The 17,930-nt window shown below is 43.1% G+C and overlaps 1 protein-coding gene across 1 annotated transcript in view; it reads right to left on the reverse strand.

The window, feature by feature from the left end:
• REL (REL proto-oncogene, NF-kB subunit) overlaps positions 1-17,323 on the reverse strand; it is a 48,844-nt gene extending 31,521 nt beyond the window's left edge. Inside the window, exons 1-3 of the mRNA XM_048507587.1 lie at positions 17,167-17,323; positions 5,014-5,156; positions 2,638-2,786 (exon numbers count right to left, since the gene is read on the reverse strand). Of these exons, the coding sequence (XP_048363544.1) occupies positions 2,638-2,786; positions 5,014-5,156; positions 17,167-17,173 (299 nt within the window). The 5' untranslated portion in view covers positions 17,174-17,323. The remainder of the gene's footprint in view (positions 1-2,637; positions 2,787-5,013; positions 5,157-17,166) is intronic.
• Between the last annotated feature and the right edge of the window lie 607 nt (positions 17,324-17,930).

Genomic DNA, 17,930 nt, shown 5'->3' on the forward strand with positions numbered 1-17,930 from the left:
GCAACAGAGCAGGGAATCAAACCCAGTTCCTCCAGATTAGAGTACACCTGCTCTTAACCACTACACCACTGCTGCTCCTAAAAGGACTGTGGCTAAAAGACTGTGATATATAACAGTTGCAAATCTGTGACATTTTGATATCAAGCACACTGATATATGATCAGTATAGCAGTAAAGCTGTGAACTAGGAGGTCACCAGTTCAAACGCTGCTTTGGTGATGAACTCACTACAAAGACTTCAGCAAGCCCCTCCCTTTCCGACTCAGCCCATATCTGAAATACAGAGATAACACCATGGCAGGACAACACAGGAGTGAATGTGGGCCCAGTCTCAATGGAAAGAGTCAGACCATTTTGCTCTGAAGGCCAATTTGAGCTCTCCAGCCTCCTCTCAGCTAGGCGCTGAGCAGATTCGTGCTCACCTGCGGAGACTTATAGATTCCACAGATTTCCAGAATGCAATGTGCGATCCAATAACCACTGGTGATTCCTCAGATGTGCTGATGGAACACTGGCACAACGAACTTTCGGAAGTCCTTATAAGAATCACACCCCAATGTCCTTTTCACACCTACTCCAGATTAGCTCCCTGGTATACCATGGAGTGAAGGGACGAGAATTGGGAGCTCAGATTACTACAGTGAGCAGGGCAGTAGACTCATGATGAAGCTACAAGATGATCTTATAGGGCGTTTATGAGAAACCCTATATGCAGCCTCCACTGCATAGGGCGTTTATGAGAAACCCTATATGCAGCCTCCACTGCATCCACAAGCTCTTGCCCAGCACAATTATATACGATAATTCTATCTTTGACATCCCTTACAATAGATTTTCAAAATGTTAGAAATTTGACTGTTAGCTGCAAGGTGTTTGTGGGCTTTTTTGTGGATAAAACCTTGCTGCTCCGCCGTGATCTCCTCACTTTTTGGGATACAGTAAGTGAGCTAGAGGCCCCTTGGCTGCCTCTGGGTCCAATATTAGATCAACTGATGTAGAGAGGGTCCTGGCGGCTGTGAAATCAACCACTTTTCTCCTTGATCCGTGCCTGTCCCAGTTGGTAAAAAACCAATATAGGGGGAGTATGAGTGTCCCTGGAAGCATTATTAATCTGTCTCTGTCCTCAGAGGTTTTCTTTGGAATGCTGAACGAGACTGAGGGGAAGCCGCTCTTGAAAAAAACACCATTGAAGCCTCTTGATCCTGACAATTACCATCCATTATTAAATTTGCAGATTTGTGGATAAGGTAGTTGAAAGAGTAGTGGTGGAACAGTTGCAGGCTTTACTAGAGGACATACTGGATCTATTTCAGTGTGGCTTCCAGCTTAACCATTTATTAGCTAGAAGATACAGAAATGGGAAAGGTCTACAATTGTTAATAACAAACAGAACTAAGAAGCTGGGAATCCGTCTGTGAAACTAAACCAGTGCACAGAAATATCAGAGACTGTTCCATTGTATACAATAACTACAACACAACCTGATGAAAGGCCTCGAATTGCATACACAGGATATTGCATACAAAGGAAATAGCTTATATAGACAATAGTAAATTTGTTTATCCCAGCCCTCCCCCAGTAAACCCAGTTCAGGATAGCTTACATCATATATTTATATGTATTATATATAATTTAAAACCACTCTCATAATATAACTTTCCAATAATGTAATTTTCCACAGTACTATAATGCCATCTTGGGAGGATGCTCTAATCAGTCAGCCATGCAATAGTATTGCCAGAAGGAAAAAACAACCATCAGAAGGAAAGAAGGTCAGGTTGGAGATATTAGTGTCACTGTCCTCAGCTGCATGCATTGCAGAACACCTCTGCCTTACAGGCCCTGCAGAGTTGAGCTAAGTCCAGCAGGGCCCAGGTCTCACTAGGCAACAGTTCCACCAGGTTGGAGCCAGGACTGCCAAAGTCTGATCTGGTTAAAGACATCTAGATGGTTTTAGGGTCAGCAACTACTAAAAGGTTGGTACTAGTAGAGCATAATTCTGTCTGAGGGGGTTATAGGGAGAGGCAGTCCTAAAAATACAAAGGTCAGTCTGTTTAGAGCTTTAAAGGTTAATAGCAAAACCATTTGATTTGGAATGCAATCTGGAGCCAATGCAACTGGTAGAGCACCAGTTTCATATAGGCTCCCCATGGGGTCCTTGTCAGAATCTGTGTCTCCACATTCTGGACCCATTTCAGTTTCTGGAGTGTAAAGTGAGCTACACATTCCATGCTACAGAGGCAGTGGGGCAACAAATCATGGGCAACAGAGGGGCAACAAATCATCTTTCAAAGCTGCTGAAAGATCAAGCAACAATAACAGTGGAGACTGTAGCCTAAGATCTGTTTCTATATTACATCTTTCTTCAACCACATCTTTTTTTAATTTTAGTCAGTTTTATACCCCACTTTTCTCTATCTTAAGACAACTCAAAGCAGCTTACAACCACATTCCCTTCTTCTCATCACAACTTGTACCTTGTGAGGTAGATGGGGCTGAGAGAGTTTTGAGAGAACTGTGGCTAGCCCAAGGTCATCCAGCAGGATTCATGTGGAGGAATGGGGAATCAAATCCAGTCCTCCAGATAAGATTCCTGCAGCTCTTAATCACTACACCATGCTGGTTCCAATTATTTACCTCAAGACTCTGCGGTCTGGCCCAAATTCCGCTTCATAGTAGCTTTTTTCACAATCTTTTCCAACCAGCCGGTGGGGATGCGGCCTGTAGGGCTCATTCTTGGTTACCAACGTTACTCTAATTTTTATTTTCCCAAAGTAGTTAAAAATCTGTTAGGGAAAGAGAAAGAACAAGTTTATTAGTATTATTGTCAATTATCCTTAGTTTTAAAAATAAATTGAATCACTAACCCTGCCATGGAGCTGAAACACATATTAATTGATCAGAACTCTAAAACAATCTCCCTTGATGGATGTTCCCAGGGGTGAATCTTGGGTTTTTAAAAAAGAGATTCATAAAGAAGGGAACTTCAAGACACAATTTCTGCCCCTGCTCCCCACTAACAATAAAATTCAAAAGAAAGGCACCCACTGAATTGTCTGAGAGCACCATTAGCCTCTTTAATACCTTAATGTGAAATACAGGGTATAATATCTCACATTCTGTTCCAAATGACCATATGATTTTTTGCCACCCTTTTGTAGTGTACAGGTTGAAAACTGGTATTTATCTTAAGCTAGTTAATTACTGATACTTTTATGCCTGTTGGTTTATAATGCTGGGTTTTAATTAAGAATTTTTAATGTTTTTATTTTGACTTGAAAGCAATGTCAGGAAGGTTCCCTGGAGAGCCAGCATAAAAATTCCATAAATAAATAAATGTGAAAGTCAGTTCAGAGACCATTATGCATGTAGGGATCTCTCTATGAAAGCATGAATCCAAATTACACAGAGACAGCTCTAAGAGTAGGGTTGCTAGCTCCAGGTTGGGAAATACCTGAAGATTTCGATGGCGGAGCTTAAAGAGTGTGGAGTTTGGTGATGATAGCGACTTCAATGAGTATAATGACTTCAGAGTCCATTTTCCAAAGCAGCTATTTTCTCCAAGTGAACTGATCTCCATCAAATAGAGAAGGGACTGCCGGCAGCTAGCACAGCTGGAGGGGGGGGCGGGGTGGAGAGTCTGCCATCCCTGGCCTCGGAGAGCTGCTTTTATACGCACGGAGGCTGGGGGCGGGGCTTGTGGAGGTGTGGCCACACCCCCAGGGCGGGTGGGGGTGGGGCCACATCCCCCGAATCCCCCCCCATAAAAAATCTATACCTACGTCACTGTCTAGGACCCAAGCAGAGCATTCTAAAACAAAGATGGTCCAACACATGGCGGATGAAGGTACAAGTCTACTTAGTTCTTTTTATTGAAAAGTTATACCTTCTGTTGGACTGGGAGAGTAACAGATGTTATAAATCCTTACCAATTATCACCTATGTCCTTGTGCTAGATTTAAGTGAGCAAAAATGAGGTAAGACAGATTGCGTTTAAAAGTCAGTATAAACTTTTAATAAAGCCAATTCAAGTTTTGATGCAGGGATTAATACACACAAACACTTCAATTAATTGGTAAAACTAAGATCACAAGGAATACTAGCATGCAACCCATACAGACATATCAGTTCCTCAGTCCTCTATTTCTGGGGTCCCAACCTTGTTGAGACAATGGGCACTTTTGGAGTTTTAAGAACTGAGCGAAGGCACCACAACAAAATGGCTGCCATGGGAACTGTGGCCAATCATAAACACTGGAAGGTGGAAAATTCTGAAGCATTACATAGCTTACAATTTACTAAATTATAGTTGAAGTTCAATGTTGAAATGGAATTTTGCAGTTCATTTTGAAATTTGGTCTGCAGGATATATTGATCAGTGCTGCAGTGACATACCAAAAGAGCTTCCAAATAGGTATTCTTGTTTTAAGCGAATCCATTACTCTAACCAACTATATTTATTTTAACAAAATCTAAATCAGAATTGGTTTTCTAGGATGCTGCTATTTGTCTTGAGTGCCCCTCAGAATAGGTGCTGTGAGACAGGAATGGAGACACGGGGTAATCAAAACCATCCCTTTCTCTTGCAAAAGGTTGCCTAAGACAAAGGGAGGTTCTTGTTTTTGAGCTAGCCTGGCTCTGCCATCTTTAAGCTTCTCAGTGCTATATCTGCAATGGAAAAACCTGGTGGGCCATGGATGAGGATTTCTCTGGCAACTCTAAAATGATCAGGTAATCCAAACAAGAAGGCTGAATTTATCCCCACCCCCACCCCCAAACTTCCCAGTACATTTTGCACAGAGAAAGAGACCAGAGATCTGCTTATTTGTTCTTGGATGGCAGCCTTAGTCACACTTAATAATGCATAATAGACAATAAACAGAGTGTGACTTACTTTTGAGTAAACATGCATAACATTGGCTGCATCTAAACCCTCTTCCCTTTGCCTGCTGAGCAAAAATCTCTGATAAAGACCTTTTTTAAAAAAAACCCGCAGTGAAAAAATAGGGATACCTGTATAGTTGGGAAAGTCCGGTTGATATCAGTGCTGTGCTCGCCTAGAATGCTGCCAGCTGATCGTCCCTCACACTGGTAACGGAAACGCATGCCTCTTTGTCTAGGCTGCTCACGTATTTCGATGTATGGCTCATGACCACCTTTAATGTGAGAAAAAAACAATAAAGTTAAAAACAACTCAGCTTGTCCAAAGTATTCAAAATGGGCTTTCAGTTTATGACCAAGCTCAGATTTGAAGCACCATTTTTTACTTTTAACTGGTTTCAGGGCCCTGATCTAGGTTCTACTCCAACTGAAGTATGGTACTTAGGCGCTTAAATTCCTTGCCTCAAGAAGTCAACCTCTTGCCAAGGTGAGGATATAGTTAATATAGTTAACCTGCCTGATTTTTATGCTGCAATTATATCCATTTAGTGCTGTCCTATCAATGTCAACTGATGTTTTTACACTTTGCATTTTCTCTGCATTTAGTTGCTACTGTTAAATGCCTTGAAGATTCCAATATGGAAAGAGTAGGGTTGCCAGCTCCTGGCTGGGAAATTCCTGGAGATTTTGAAAGTGGAGTCTAGGGCAGTGATGGCGAACCTTTTTGAGACCGAGTGCCCAAATTGCAACCCAAAACTCACTTATTCATCGCAAAGTGCCAATGCAGCAATTTAACCTGAATAACCCCCTCAAGCAGGGGCCAGCAAGTCCCACATGTGCCACTCTGCACCTCTCTAGCATCTCTGCTGCCTCCCCACCCCCCCCGGGCAGCAGCCACCTGGAGCACAGGCACCAGGCCCGCCAGCCGAGTCCTCCCTGCTCGCTGAGGTGCATGCACATCAAGTCCAGTGGCCCAGGCCAGCCTAGATGTGTGTGTGCACGCGTGCCCACAGAAAGGGCTCTGAGTGCCACCTCTGGCACCCGTGCCATAGGTTCGCCACCACTGGTCTAGGGAGAGCAGGGTCTGGGTCCTCATCGGGGTATAATGTCATCCAGTCCACCTTCCAAAGCAACTATTTTCTCCAGGGGAAGATCTCTGTAGCCTGAAGATAAATTGTAATTCCAGGAGCTCTCTTGCCACCACCTGGAGGCTAGTAACTTTAGGGAAGATAAATGATTTTAAAAATATATAAATAGCTTTAAATAAAGAAAAATGATTCTATGTTCCTTGAAAGAGCCACAAACAGAAAGAGAACATTTTTTAAAAGAGCAAAGGGGGGGGGGGGGGCAGGGGAAATTTAAAATATTCTGGAATGAATGGTCAATTGTAAACAACTAATATCATAATGTAACAAATCCACAGCAAAGAAAATAATAGTGGTTAACCAAGTGTGAATTTAAATGAAAATATCACATCAATTACAGTGAGTCATAACAGTCAGAATATCCCCAATCACATTCAGATTAGTTGGCAGCAAGATTAAATAGCACTGAATAATTTGCCCTAATTTTTGTCTGTATAACTAGGGCTGCCAGCTCCGGCTGAGGAAACACCTGGAGATTTTGGGGCGAAGCCTGGAGCAGGTGGGGTCTGGGGAGGGAAGGGAAGGGACCTCCTCAGCAAGGCAGAACGTCATAGAGTCTGGGGAGGGAAGGGACTTCCAAAGCAGCCATTTTCTCCAGGGGGAACTGGCCTGTCATCTGGAGACCAGTTGTAACAGTAGGAAATCGCTAGGCCCCATCTGGATGACAACTATAGTGTGTATGTGTGTATATATTGTTCTTTCAAAAAAAGAAAAGAAATGAAATCTTAAGAGGTTAAAAATGCCCACATCCTTCCAAACACATCAAGATGTGCCCAACCACACCCACACACATTATGGGTCCAAGGCATTTTGCAGCAACACCATGGTAAGAGTCTGATTCAGAATACATGTCAGGAAAAATAATTACATGACTGTAGGTAATATATAATTCTGCCTCCTGAGAAGCCTATCAGTGGCAGTTTCAAGCTTTCTGGAAAGAATATTTCTCACAGCTTTATTTAATTATTCCTTCCTTGTGAGGTCATAAGAATATCTTAAAAGTTCAGCTCTGGGCCCTGATCATATTACGCATTTATTATTCATTTTAAATGGTTATATCCCACTTTGGGTCCAATAGGGACCCAAAACAACCAACACTGCAAGTCTCCCTGGCGTCATTTTACCTTTACAGTCAAAATAAGGTATATTAGGTTGAGAATACACAGCTGGTCTAAGGTCACTCAACATGCCACAGCAGAGAAGGCCCGCAGTTCTAACACTCTAACCACTACATCATATGGGCTTTTTCAACTGCTGCTTAACTGAGGGTTGGTTTGGTCAAAGCACTTTAGATCCAAAGTACCTGAATGATAACTTTATGGGGAGAGGCTGTGGCTTAACAGTGGAGCATTTACTTTGCATGCAGAAGGTTCGAAGTTCAATCCCTGGCATCTCCAGCTAAAAAGACCAGGTGGTAGGTGATATGAGAGACCTCTGCTTGAGACCTGCCAATCTAAGTAGTGTGTCAGCAAACCAAAAAAGGGAAAAAATGTAAGGTGACCGGTGACACCTTTATAGTCATGTATATTCCCCACAAGTTTCATTGTTTGAGCTTCATTGCGGGATCAGAATTCTTTTTGATGAACTTTCCCACAGCAATTGACAGAATTCTGTTTTGGAAGCCCACAGTACCTGAGGGAAGCTTGCTGGTACAACTGACAGAAACTTTCCAGCTACTATCCTCAGGTTTTGAAGTGTCTGCCCATTAAGGTTGTTAACCTCCAGGAATTACACCTGACAGATATCAGCTTCCCTGAAGAAGATGGCAGCTTAAGAGGGCTGACTCTGTGGCATTACATCCCTTCCCACCTCAAACCTCATGTTCCTCAGGAATCATCCCCAAATCTCCAGGAACTTTCCAACCTGGAACTAGCAAACCTGCTGCCCACTGACGTTCAAATGGCACCATCACTGTTCACTTTTCATCATTATCTAAAGATATCCATAGCATGGAAGGTCTTTGACATTAATGGATTTTCCTGTTTTGTTTTAAGATGCTGCTGTGTTACATGACTGGTCTTATCGATGATTTAGTTCATGCTTCTTATATAATAATAATAATATATAAAAATAATATTTTTTAAATTTTACCATCAATATACATTTTACCATTAGTATAATAAACAACTGGAGTTGTATTTCCTCATGTAGGAAAGCAGGATATACATTCCATAAACAAACAAATAAAATAACTCAGGGTATGCCTCCTTGCCATGTGACTTTTCTGCATGCAAGAACTTTCCTTTTCCTCTGGAAGGGTTTGATGTGGGGGGAACACTACCCTGCTACTTGAGGTTATGCAATCTGTGAACAGTTTTGCAGCATGTACAACTGGTCCTTTTGGGCAAGAGGAGGGGCATTACTTCTCTGCCCTAACTAACATACATTGAGGAATTAATCTGATTGCCTCGGTGCAAGAGTTCCAGGCAGGTTACTCCAAGTCTTGAAAGTACTATTGAGGACTACTAATTTTGCCAAAGACATGCCAGAAACCTCCTGGATTTCAAGGAATGTTACCAGCTATTTGCCTTGTTCCATCTATCTTATTAGCCTTCCCTTTCCAGGCCTTATAAATCTCACTCTCTCAGTGTTCACTTTCACCATCCTAGCAGATAAAGCACATGGACTCTTTGTCTTGCCCTGGCGACTTCCAGGTCCCACAAGTCTTCCTCTGGTTCCTCATTCTCATCAGTAGTACTACCCATTCAACTTCCTTCCTGGTCTTTCTGGAATCCACCTCAACTTACCTCTGACACATAATTTTACTGTGCACCTCAGGAAGACAACTCAGTCACACTATGTCAGTGAAAACGAATGTGAAGACCAAGGTCTCTTCTTTCAAGAAAAGATAGAAGGATGGGGGAGAAACTGGACACACCCAGTATGATCCTAAACTGAGTGAATGCTTGGCTGGTGAAGGATGAAGGGGACTCTATAAGAATAACAGAAAAAGACTAAATACCCAATCTGTTCTTCTGGTAAGCAATGAAAACCTCTATTGGCCATGATTATCCATGAGGGCTATCATTCTTAGGCCTCAGCAGATCTATGGTCAAAATCCTCCCTAATTTGCACTGGAAGTCAGAGCAAGAAATAAGCTCAATTTTAGACCAGAAGTGCCAACAAGGACTGCAATGAATTGAAACTCTAGTATTTTCCTTCTATATCCATGGTGTCAACTGAAAGAATGCCCAAGAATCTCTAGAAATTTCATAAGGAACTTCAAGGCACACATTCACTGGGCCCACTCACTCCAAGACACTGACCTTTTCTAGTCAGAGACAGTGTAGGCTGCCGCTAATGTGACAGAGCAATCCATTCAACAACAGCCTGCCCCAGAGACCAGTGAACTCTAGAGTGCACTTTCCCTTAACAGGGGGCCTGTTCTGATCTCAACTATTTGGAGCTACACACACCTCATGCCTATTTACTTATGTCTAGCTATTTAACACAGTACCCTAGCCCCATGAAAAATTGGAACTCTAGCCCCATGAAAAATTGGAACTTCAGAAGAATCACACCTTTAAACCATGTAAGGTTGCAGTAACACAACAGTAATGATGGGCAGTTCAGAAGAATCACACCTTTAAACCATGTTAGGTTGCAGTAACACAATAAATTGTGACATAGCACATGCATAGCAGACCTTGTGCCATGTTCCGCACATTTACTCACAAGGCAAGTTTATGAGGGTTAGAGTAACAGATTGGGATGCAACATGAGGGGCTGTAGCAAGAAGAAAACACGGCTCAGTTGTAGGGCATCTCTTTTGCATGCAGAAGGTTTCATGCAGAAGCAGCTCTATGTCATAAAAGGATCAGGAAGTCAGTGTAGAGGCGTGTTTAGGGTGGGGAAATGAAGGGCTCATGGCTCAGGTACCACCTCTCAAAGGGCACCAGCCCACACCCACAATTTCTGGGGGTGACTGTGCCCCACCCCCTGAACTCTATGTGGAGCTCAAGACCAGGTACAGTTGAATACTGAACCTGGCCAGCATTCCACAAGGCTCATCCCACCAAACTCCATGTGGAGTTTGGGCACGGGACGCACCACTTGGCTTAGTCTCACTGTTATCTCTAAGTTCCACATAATATATTTTCAGCTTGTTAGCAAACCAGTCAGGTAGAGCTTGGGGGTAGAGCCAGCAGGATCAAGCTGGAGTTGGTCACACCAAGCACTCCGTTTGGTGCTGGGCTCAACCTGGCTCAGTCGAGATTTAAATGACAGGCTTGAATCCTATTGTTGACACTTGGCCACTGGGTCTGGCCAGCTCCAGCTGTATACTACTGGTTACACACACACACACACCACAAGCTCTACCTCCAAAGGTTGAAGTTTAAAGCTTGACCCAGGAGAACTGAGCATTGAACAGGCATGCCCTGCCCCTGAACTTCACATGGAGTTTGGGAGTGCGGTGTGCTGTAGTGCTTGCCCATGGCACTGTTTTCGACAGATATGCCTTGAGCAGGTAATGTGAAAGACCTATGTCTGAGAGCCTGGGGAGGTGCTGCCAGTCATACTAGATGATACTGATCTTGGTGGACCAAAGGTCCAATTCTGGAAAAGACAGGTTCATGAGTTCAAGGGTTTATAGACAGACATATTCACAAAAAATGAGGTGGGGCAATTTCTGCTGACTTACCCTTAAGCTGTGTGTCCCCCTTCCACTGCATTCCACTGTGCCCCTAAGGACATCTCTACTATCAGGGGCAGATTTTTAGAAGTATAAGAACATAAGAACAAAAGAACAAGCCAGCTGGATCAGACCAAAGTCCATCTAGTCCAGCTCTCTGCTACTCGCAGTGGCCCACCAGGTGCCTTTGGGAGCTCACATGTAGGATGTGAACGCAATGGCCTTCTGCGGCTGTTGCTCCCAATCACCTGGTCTGTTATCAGGGGAAGAGAGAAATTCAGCTAGTTTTATATTCATCTAACCACCATGGCTTCTCACAAAATAATATTAGGGGTTGTATTTTGGTGTGATCTAGTAGGAATTTTCTTTCAAATATCCCACAAGTCCAGGAGATCCTTCCTGAGAGAGAATGACTATTTTATCAATTTAACTTCACACTGCCCATATATCTAGAGAATCATGTCACTGAATGACTTTGTAATTAATATAGGTCTGTTCTACAGAGCTTGGGTATGCAACCCTTAGCTTTTGCACAAATTATCAACGAATGGATTATTAAAGGAAGATCAGGTTAACAGATCTGATCATTAGAGACAGAAAATTAGCTACAAACAAAAACATGCCTTCACTGAGAAGTTAGAAACTTCCCTTTTCATTTTGGAGAGGAGGGAGAGGGATCCTTTACTAACAAGGTGAAATATACAATGTACAACTAGAGATAACAGTGATAGGTTTCTGTGGCTTTAAAAATCACTTACACAGTTGTATAAATTGCACACATCAGAATCATGGAATCTGGCTGGACTTCTGCCTACTGAAGAGCAGAATCTGTTCAGATTAAAAATGAACCAATTTGTGGAACAAAACATGGTACAGGTTTAGTTACAGTTTTGGATTTCCTTTGCAACATCCGCCACCCAATAGCTAATTAATGAAGCAGTGTAATTTAATATGTCTTCATGAATGAAGGGGAATGCTAAATCAGAGTAGTAATTAGGCACTGTACTAAGAGTTCTGCAAGCACACTGTCCCCAAACAAATTTTGTGATCTAAGCATTGGAAATATGAAATTCACATTTTTTAGATTAGAATTTCTACATCTAATACTAACCACTTAATAATCAAGCATGTTGCTTTCCCTAAAGCTGATTCCAAAGTCACATTTGAAGGTTTCATTGTTTGGTGCTTAGAACTAAGATCTTTATTAACATCTTGATATTGGGGGGAGGGGTGTCAGCTCTTGTTCTTGCTAAAAAATTAAAACATCCTTAAAACATCCAGTTATGTCTCTGGTACGTCTCCAAGATCTGATAGTGCAGAGAATTACAGCAAAGAGATTTTCACTGTTCTAAGACCATTTACTTCAACAGAGTTAGAAGGGCATAACTTCTGTTCTATATTACAAATAACCTTGGAGCATTTGACTGTTTGAAAAGGGTGATGACAGGCTTGCCCAAGAGAACCATATATGGAAAGGGGGGGGCAGGATATCCGCCTGCTTTTCTTCCCACTGATGTAACAGGACTCATGCTTGATCAGACTTGTTTGATAGCCAGCATGGTGTAGAGGTTAAAAGCGACCGACTCTGCTCTGGAAACCAGGTTCCATTCCCCACTCTTCCACATGAAGCCTGCTGGCATTCCTTGGGCCAGTCACAGTTCTTTCAGAACTCTTTCAGTCCATAAAGAGGAAAGCAATAGCAAATCACTTCTGAATGTCTCTTGAAATTCCTGTATGTCTGCAAAGTGCCATAAAGTCACAGCAGATGTATGGTGACCTCGTGAGCTTTCAAGACAAGAGACTAACAGAGGTGGGTTGCCATTACTTTCTCCTGTCTAGCAACCCTGACATTCCTTGGTGGTCTCCCATCCAAATAGTTACCAGGACTTACCATGCTCAGCTTTGGAAATCTGATGAAATCGAGCTAGCCTGCAGCATCCAGGTCAGGGCTTCTTGATAACTCTACAAGTCACCATAAGTCAGCTGTGACTTTGTGGAACACATGCATACACAAACACACAGAACTGGTTTATGATCTACACTGAAATCCTCTGGAGAGATGTGGTAGCAAGGCCTCTAGCAGTGATTGGCTAAACTTGTCTAATGACATGGAATTCCAAAACAAAAGAGAACAACTATTAAGAAAGAATGTATTGTCGAAGGCTTTCATGGCCGGATTCAATTGGTTGTGGTGGATTTTCCGGGCTGTGTGATCTACCAGACCACGGCCACACAGCCCAGAAAACCCACCACAACCAATAGTAAGAAAGATTTTGTGCCACTTTTAACTGAGCAAAGAGTGAGCAGCCAATCTGGTGGTAGCCAACAGCAGCCACTAAGAAACCACATTCATTTGCTCATTGAATCAGTGCAGTATTTCATACAGTCACTTTGGTAGCATTTTCTTCTCCTTCTCTAAGCAAATCTCATCCATTACAAATCAGCACCAAGGGATGTGAAAATGGTGATGAATCAAGGAGGTTTGGAGTTTTCAAGAAACTAAGGTAGGTTCATCCTTACCCACCCACAGAAACTTGCAATCTTGCTTCTGTCTGAAAATTGAGAATAGGAGGAGTAGCAGAAAAAAAGAACAATGATTTTTAAAGCAAAAAGCTGGCCAGCAACCATGAATGAAGATAGAAGAGAATGCTTCTGTTCCAAGCATAACACGTTTCTTTTTCTGACATAACACACATACAGGACTTGGGTTTTTTTGGCGGGAAAATACAGCTACTGGTGTTCAGATCAAATGGACTAAGGTCTGATAGATTCAAATTCCCATTCTGTCATGGAAGTTTATGGGATGACCTTAAGCCAATCACACACATACACTGTCAGTCTGAGCCTAACCTACTTTACAGGGTTGTTTGTGAGGATAAAATAGAGGAGGGGAGGATTTTGTTATAAGCTACTTTGGATCCCCACTGGGTAAAACAGGGAAATAAATATCTAAATAAATACGTAGCATTGTCAAGATTTCAGGTCTTGTTACGGCCTCACAAGTACAAAATAAAATCTCAGGGAGAGGCCAGAACTGAAAATCAATTACTTTGTTTGGTTGATTCCATGTCTGACAAACTCCACTCTGAGCCACCAGGCATGAATAGGCTCAGCCCCTTGACCTATCTGTTTTCATCCCTGTGACCAAACTTCATTAGTTGTCATTCTTATCCTATCAAGTTCCTGATCTGCCAAAGACCACCATTTATCAAGGAAAGGACTTGCAATAATGGGTTTAAACTACAGGCAGAAAGATACCAGCTGGACAATGGGGTGGGTGGGTGGGTGGGGAATGCACAGTAAGAATTGTTCAGCAACGGCTGTCTAGGGAGGTGGTGAGTTCTCCCTCACTGGTAACCTTCAAAGATAATTTAGGCTGCACTGAGCAGGAGGTTGGACTAGATGACCTGAAGGACCCCCTTCCCACTCTATGATTCTATCCCCTAGGCTCCTCCCTCTACCTCAAGGTCTGTGGCTCAGAACTCCTGATAATTATAGGCACATGAATGCCTGAAAGTCACATCCTCTGATCTCAAAGCCCTTCTCATATTTCAAATGAGTGGTAGCTTGTTATTGTTCCTCACTGCTGAAAGCAAAGTAGTATGCCCTGGTGCCACTTTTGCCTAACCAACCCCCCCCCCCCCCACCCGCCACCATTAGCACAGCTGACAGGAAAACCACACCAAAGTGGAACTATATTTTTAAAGCACAAGCGTTACTCTGCTACACAGCGATTTCCTTCAACAACTACTGCTTCGCCCCACCTCTTCCTCTCTGAAAGGACTACCAGATTATCATCTGAAACCCAATCCTCAATTTCCTTGGGGAGGGGGTGATGTCCAGAAATCTCATATCAGGGAATTTCATACCTCCTAAAGCAGGGATCTTCAAACTATGTCCCTCCAGATGTTCATAGACTACAATTCCCATGAGCCCTACCACTTGGCCATGCTGGGAGAGGCTGATGGGAATTGTAGTCCATGAACATCTGGAGGGACATAGTTTGAAGACCCCTGTCCTAAAGCCTCCTGCTAGATCCCTTGCTCTTTCTCACAGAATTGTTGTGAGGTTAAAATGGAGAATGATGTGAGCTGCTTTGAGTTTCCATTGGGGAGAAAGGTGGCATATAAATAAATGAATTAAATAAATAAAAACACAGCAGCACCAGAAACCAGCTCAGCTAAGAAAACAAAAACACTGAACGTTCAGCAACAGAAAGACCATTGACATTATCTGTCCTGGATAGCATGAATGGTGCCATCCCTCACTTTTGATTAAATAGGATAGCATCAATGGATGTGGAATAAAAAGAGAAAGTATTTTCTCCTTTTATGATTGCATAGCATACAACATCCAAAAGGTGTGGGGTAATAGTGAAAATCGTAAGACACCAGTTACAATGATCAAACCTTTCCCAGTTCAGCCACTTCTCTCTCAGTGGGAAAGGGCCAGATTTCGCAAAGGAATCATGGGAGATGTAGTTCTATGATGGGGATTTACCAGAGAACTCTCAGCAGATACAAGAGTAGATACAACCTTAATCTTGAGAACGGACCTAGTGTTAGAAAAGTTTTAAGAATGGATATTTGAAAAACTACTAAACATGGATCTGGTGTTGCCTGGCTTGCTAATTATGGGTCTATATTATGAATTTAAAGCTGTGCATATGAAATTTATCATTATAGCCTTAGCATCTTGATTTTATATACAAAATAATACAAACAATTAAAATACACAAATAAAAGTTGTAAGATATGACTGGACAAAAACAAAGTTTTGTCAAACCAATACTACTAAGTTTTCAGTTGATGTTTTGGAGTGAATTCCCTCCATACCTTAGGTTTTTTCCCCCTTACCAAGCTGTGTAAATATGCAGCAAATAGGGTGAGTGTATATAAGGTGAAAATGTAAAAAAAAAAAAAAGTATAGTCTAACACAAGCAGAAATCAAGGAGTCAGCACCAGTACCAGACTACTGTCACTAACCTGGGATATCAACTCATGTTTTGACAGGGAAAGAACCAAAGTTGAGGAGGAAGTAAGCAAAAAAGTTGTACCGGTAATTTTTTTAAAAAAGCACTTCACAACAATTATTTAAGCATTTTCGAGAGTATACAAATATTTACCCTTATCTCTTGTTTTTCCCAAATATTTAGACCCATTTATAAAAAGTGCCATCAATAAACTAGCTGCTATAACATAGTGGCCGAAAGATTAAGCTCAAAACAAGGAAGGCCCCTGGTTCAGATTCTGCAATGCACTCACCAGACAGCCTTGGGCAAGCCCCTGACAAGCAAGCAACCCTTACAGGACTGTTATACGAATTACTGAGATAGCACTTTTCACATACACTATCAACTCTCTAAAGCAGGGGTCTTCAAACTATGGCCCTCCAGATGTTCATGGACTACAATTCCCATCAGCCCCTGCCAGCATGGCTAAGTGGCAGGGCTGATGGGAATTGTAGTTCATAAACATCTGGAGGGCCATAATTTGAAGACCCCTGCTCTAAAGTGAGTGTCAGTCAGACATTAAGTACTACACGATTAATAAATAATAATTAATTGCCATCAAGTTGCAACCCACTTATGGTGACTCCCCCAAGGGCACTTTCAAAACAGAGAATCACAGGCAGCTTATCACTGCCTTCCTCTGACTGGCAGTTCTGCCTTCCCCGGGAGGTGTCCCATCCACGTCTTACTCATAGCCAGCCTTACTTAGGTAGGTCCTAAATTGTGATGAGTTCAGGGTAGTCTGGGCCATTCAAGCTGCTGCAACAGGTTACAGCATTTAAAATGGGCATGGGGAGAAGATAACCGCCTCCTCTTCCTTTCACTAAGCAGCATCCTGGTACTCATTTGCCTCCAGATTTCCTCCAAAGATATCAAAGGAGCCCTGTAGCCTCACCGCAACACTGCGAAGCAGACTAGAAAGTCAGAGGAATGTGCTATTCAACGTAGCTCACTGCTCTTCACACCTGAGCAGGAATTCAAACTTGGGATCATCAGTGAAAAGCAAACCACTTCACTTATAAAAAGTTGTCTCTGATCCTGGGCTTTAAGCAGCTACCGGCACACAGAAAACCAGAAAAGCTTCCCCCTTCAACCCCAAGATCAGTTTTTCCTCCGTCCAACACACGAGCAGAGCTAGCAAGAGTGAGGCAGCCACACTGTAAAGCTGCTCTGTCCTCCAGCTGCTCCACTTGAGACGTGAACATGTCATCTCCAGCGGGAACCACCCCTTTCTCTCTTGGCGCTCAGAAGCTCCATTGGAGCTACCTGGACGACTGCAGAGATCGGGACGAGTGCAAGTTGTCCACGTGTAAACCGAGTTTGCAAGGAACACGAAAGAAATGGTGCCGATTTCAAACAAAACACACACACTAAAGAAACATGGAAGTTTGGTTGGACTAGGGGCCACTTCTTCGGGCGGCAGATCCATCTGTGCATGCTTACAGAGCAGCCAAACAATACAAAAAGAAGATCAACCTGGACGATCAGCCACTCACCAGCCATGGCGCCGATTGGTTCTGCCCCGCACGGGAGCCCTGCTTCCTCGGCCAGCCCTGCCCCGCAACCTTGCCTGGCGAGATTTCTTTCTCTCCTCTGTCTGGGCTGCTCTGGCTGGGGCCGGCCGTTTACTACTTTCCTCCTCCCAGCAAGCTGGGAATTTCCCCGGACTGACGAGACGCTCGAGGTGACGTCAGGAAAGTCAATGTCGAAGCACCAAAGGCCTGCCTACCTCCCCCACCTCCCTGGAAAGGCGCGCAGCTCCAGTTTTGCAGAGGCTCTATGCTCCGAAAACCTCAAACGCCACCTTTTTCTCTTTTGCTGCCGCCCTCGAACCTACCGCAGATGAGGTCAGCGTTTGGGGGTTTGCTTTGGGGTTACCTCCAGAGCTTCTTTTCTGATGCTACAGAGAGGATTTCCACCTGCAGCAGCGTACGTTACAAATAAAGTATGCTTAGCGCTGCAACGCTGTGCACCCTGGGTCGGCGTTGTGATTTCAGAGATAACTGAAATGTTCTTTGCTCGTGCTCAGAGGCATGTTTGCTTGGAAATTAATTGGGGGTGGGGAAGGTAGTAGCCTTTGTTTGGGCTAAGTTCTGAGATGTGTGGTGCAGAGAAGTGCCTCTGAGTCCATGCAAGGTGCATTTCCATCACCCTTAGCCCTGTTGCTCATGTGCAAGTTCTTAAGACTGCTTAATACTACTTAGAAGTAAGTTACAATGAAATCAGAGGAAATTTTACATTGTCACCCCTGGAAAACACA

This window comes from Sphaerodactylus townsendi, linkage group LG01, assembly GCF_021028975.2.
Source record: "Sphaerodactylus townsendi isolate TG3544 linkage group LG01, MPM_Stown_v2.3, whole genome shotgun sequence".
In the NCBI taxonomy this organism is placed as follows: Eukaryota; Metazoa; Chordata; class Lepidosauria; order Squamata; family Sphaerodactylidae; genus Sphaerodactylus; species Sphaerodactylus townsendi.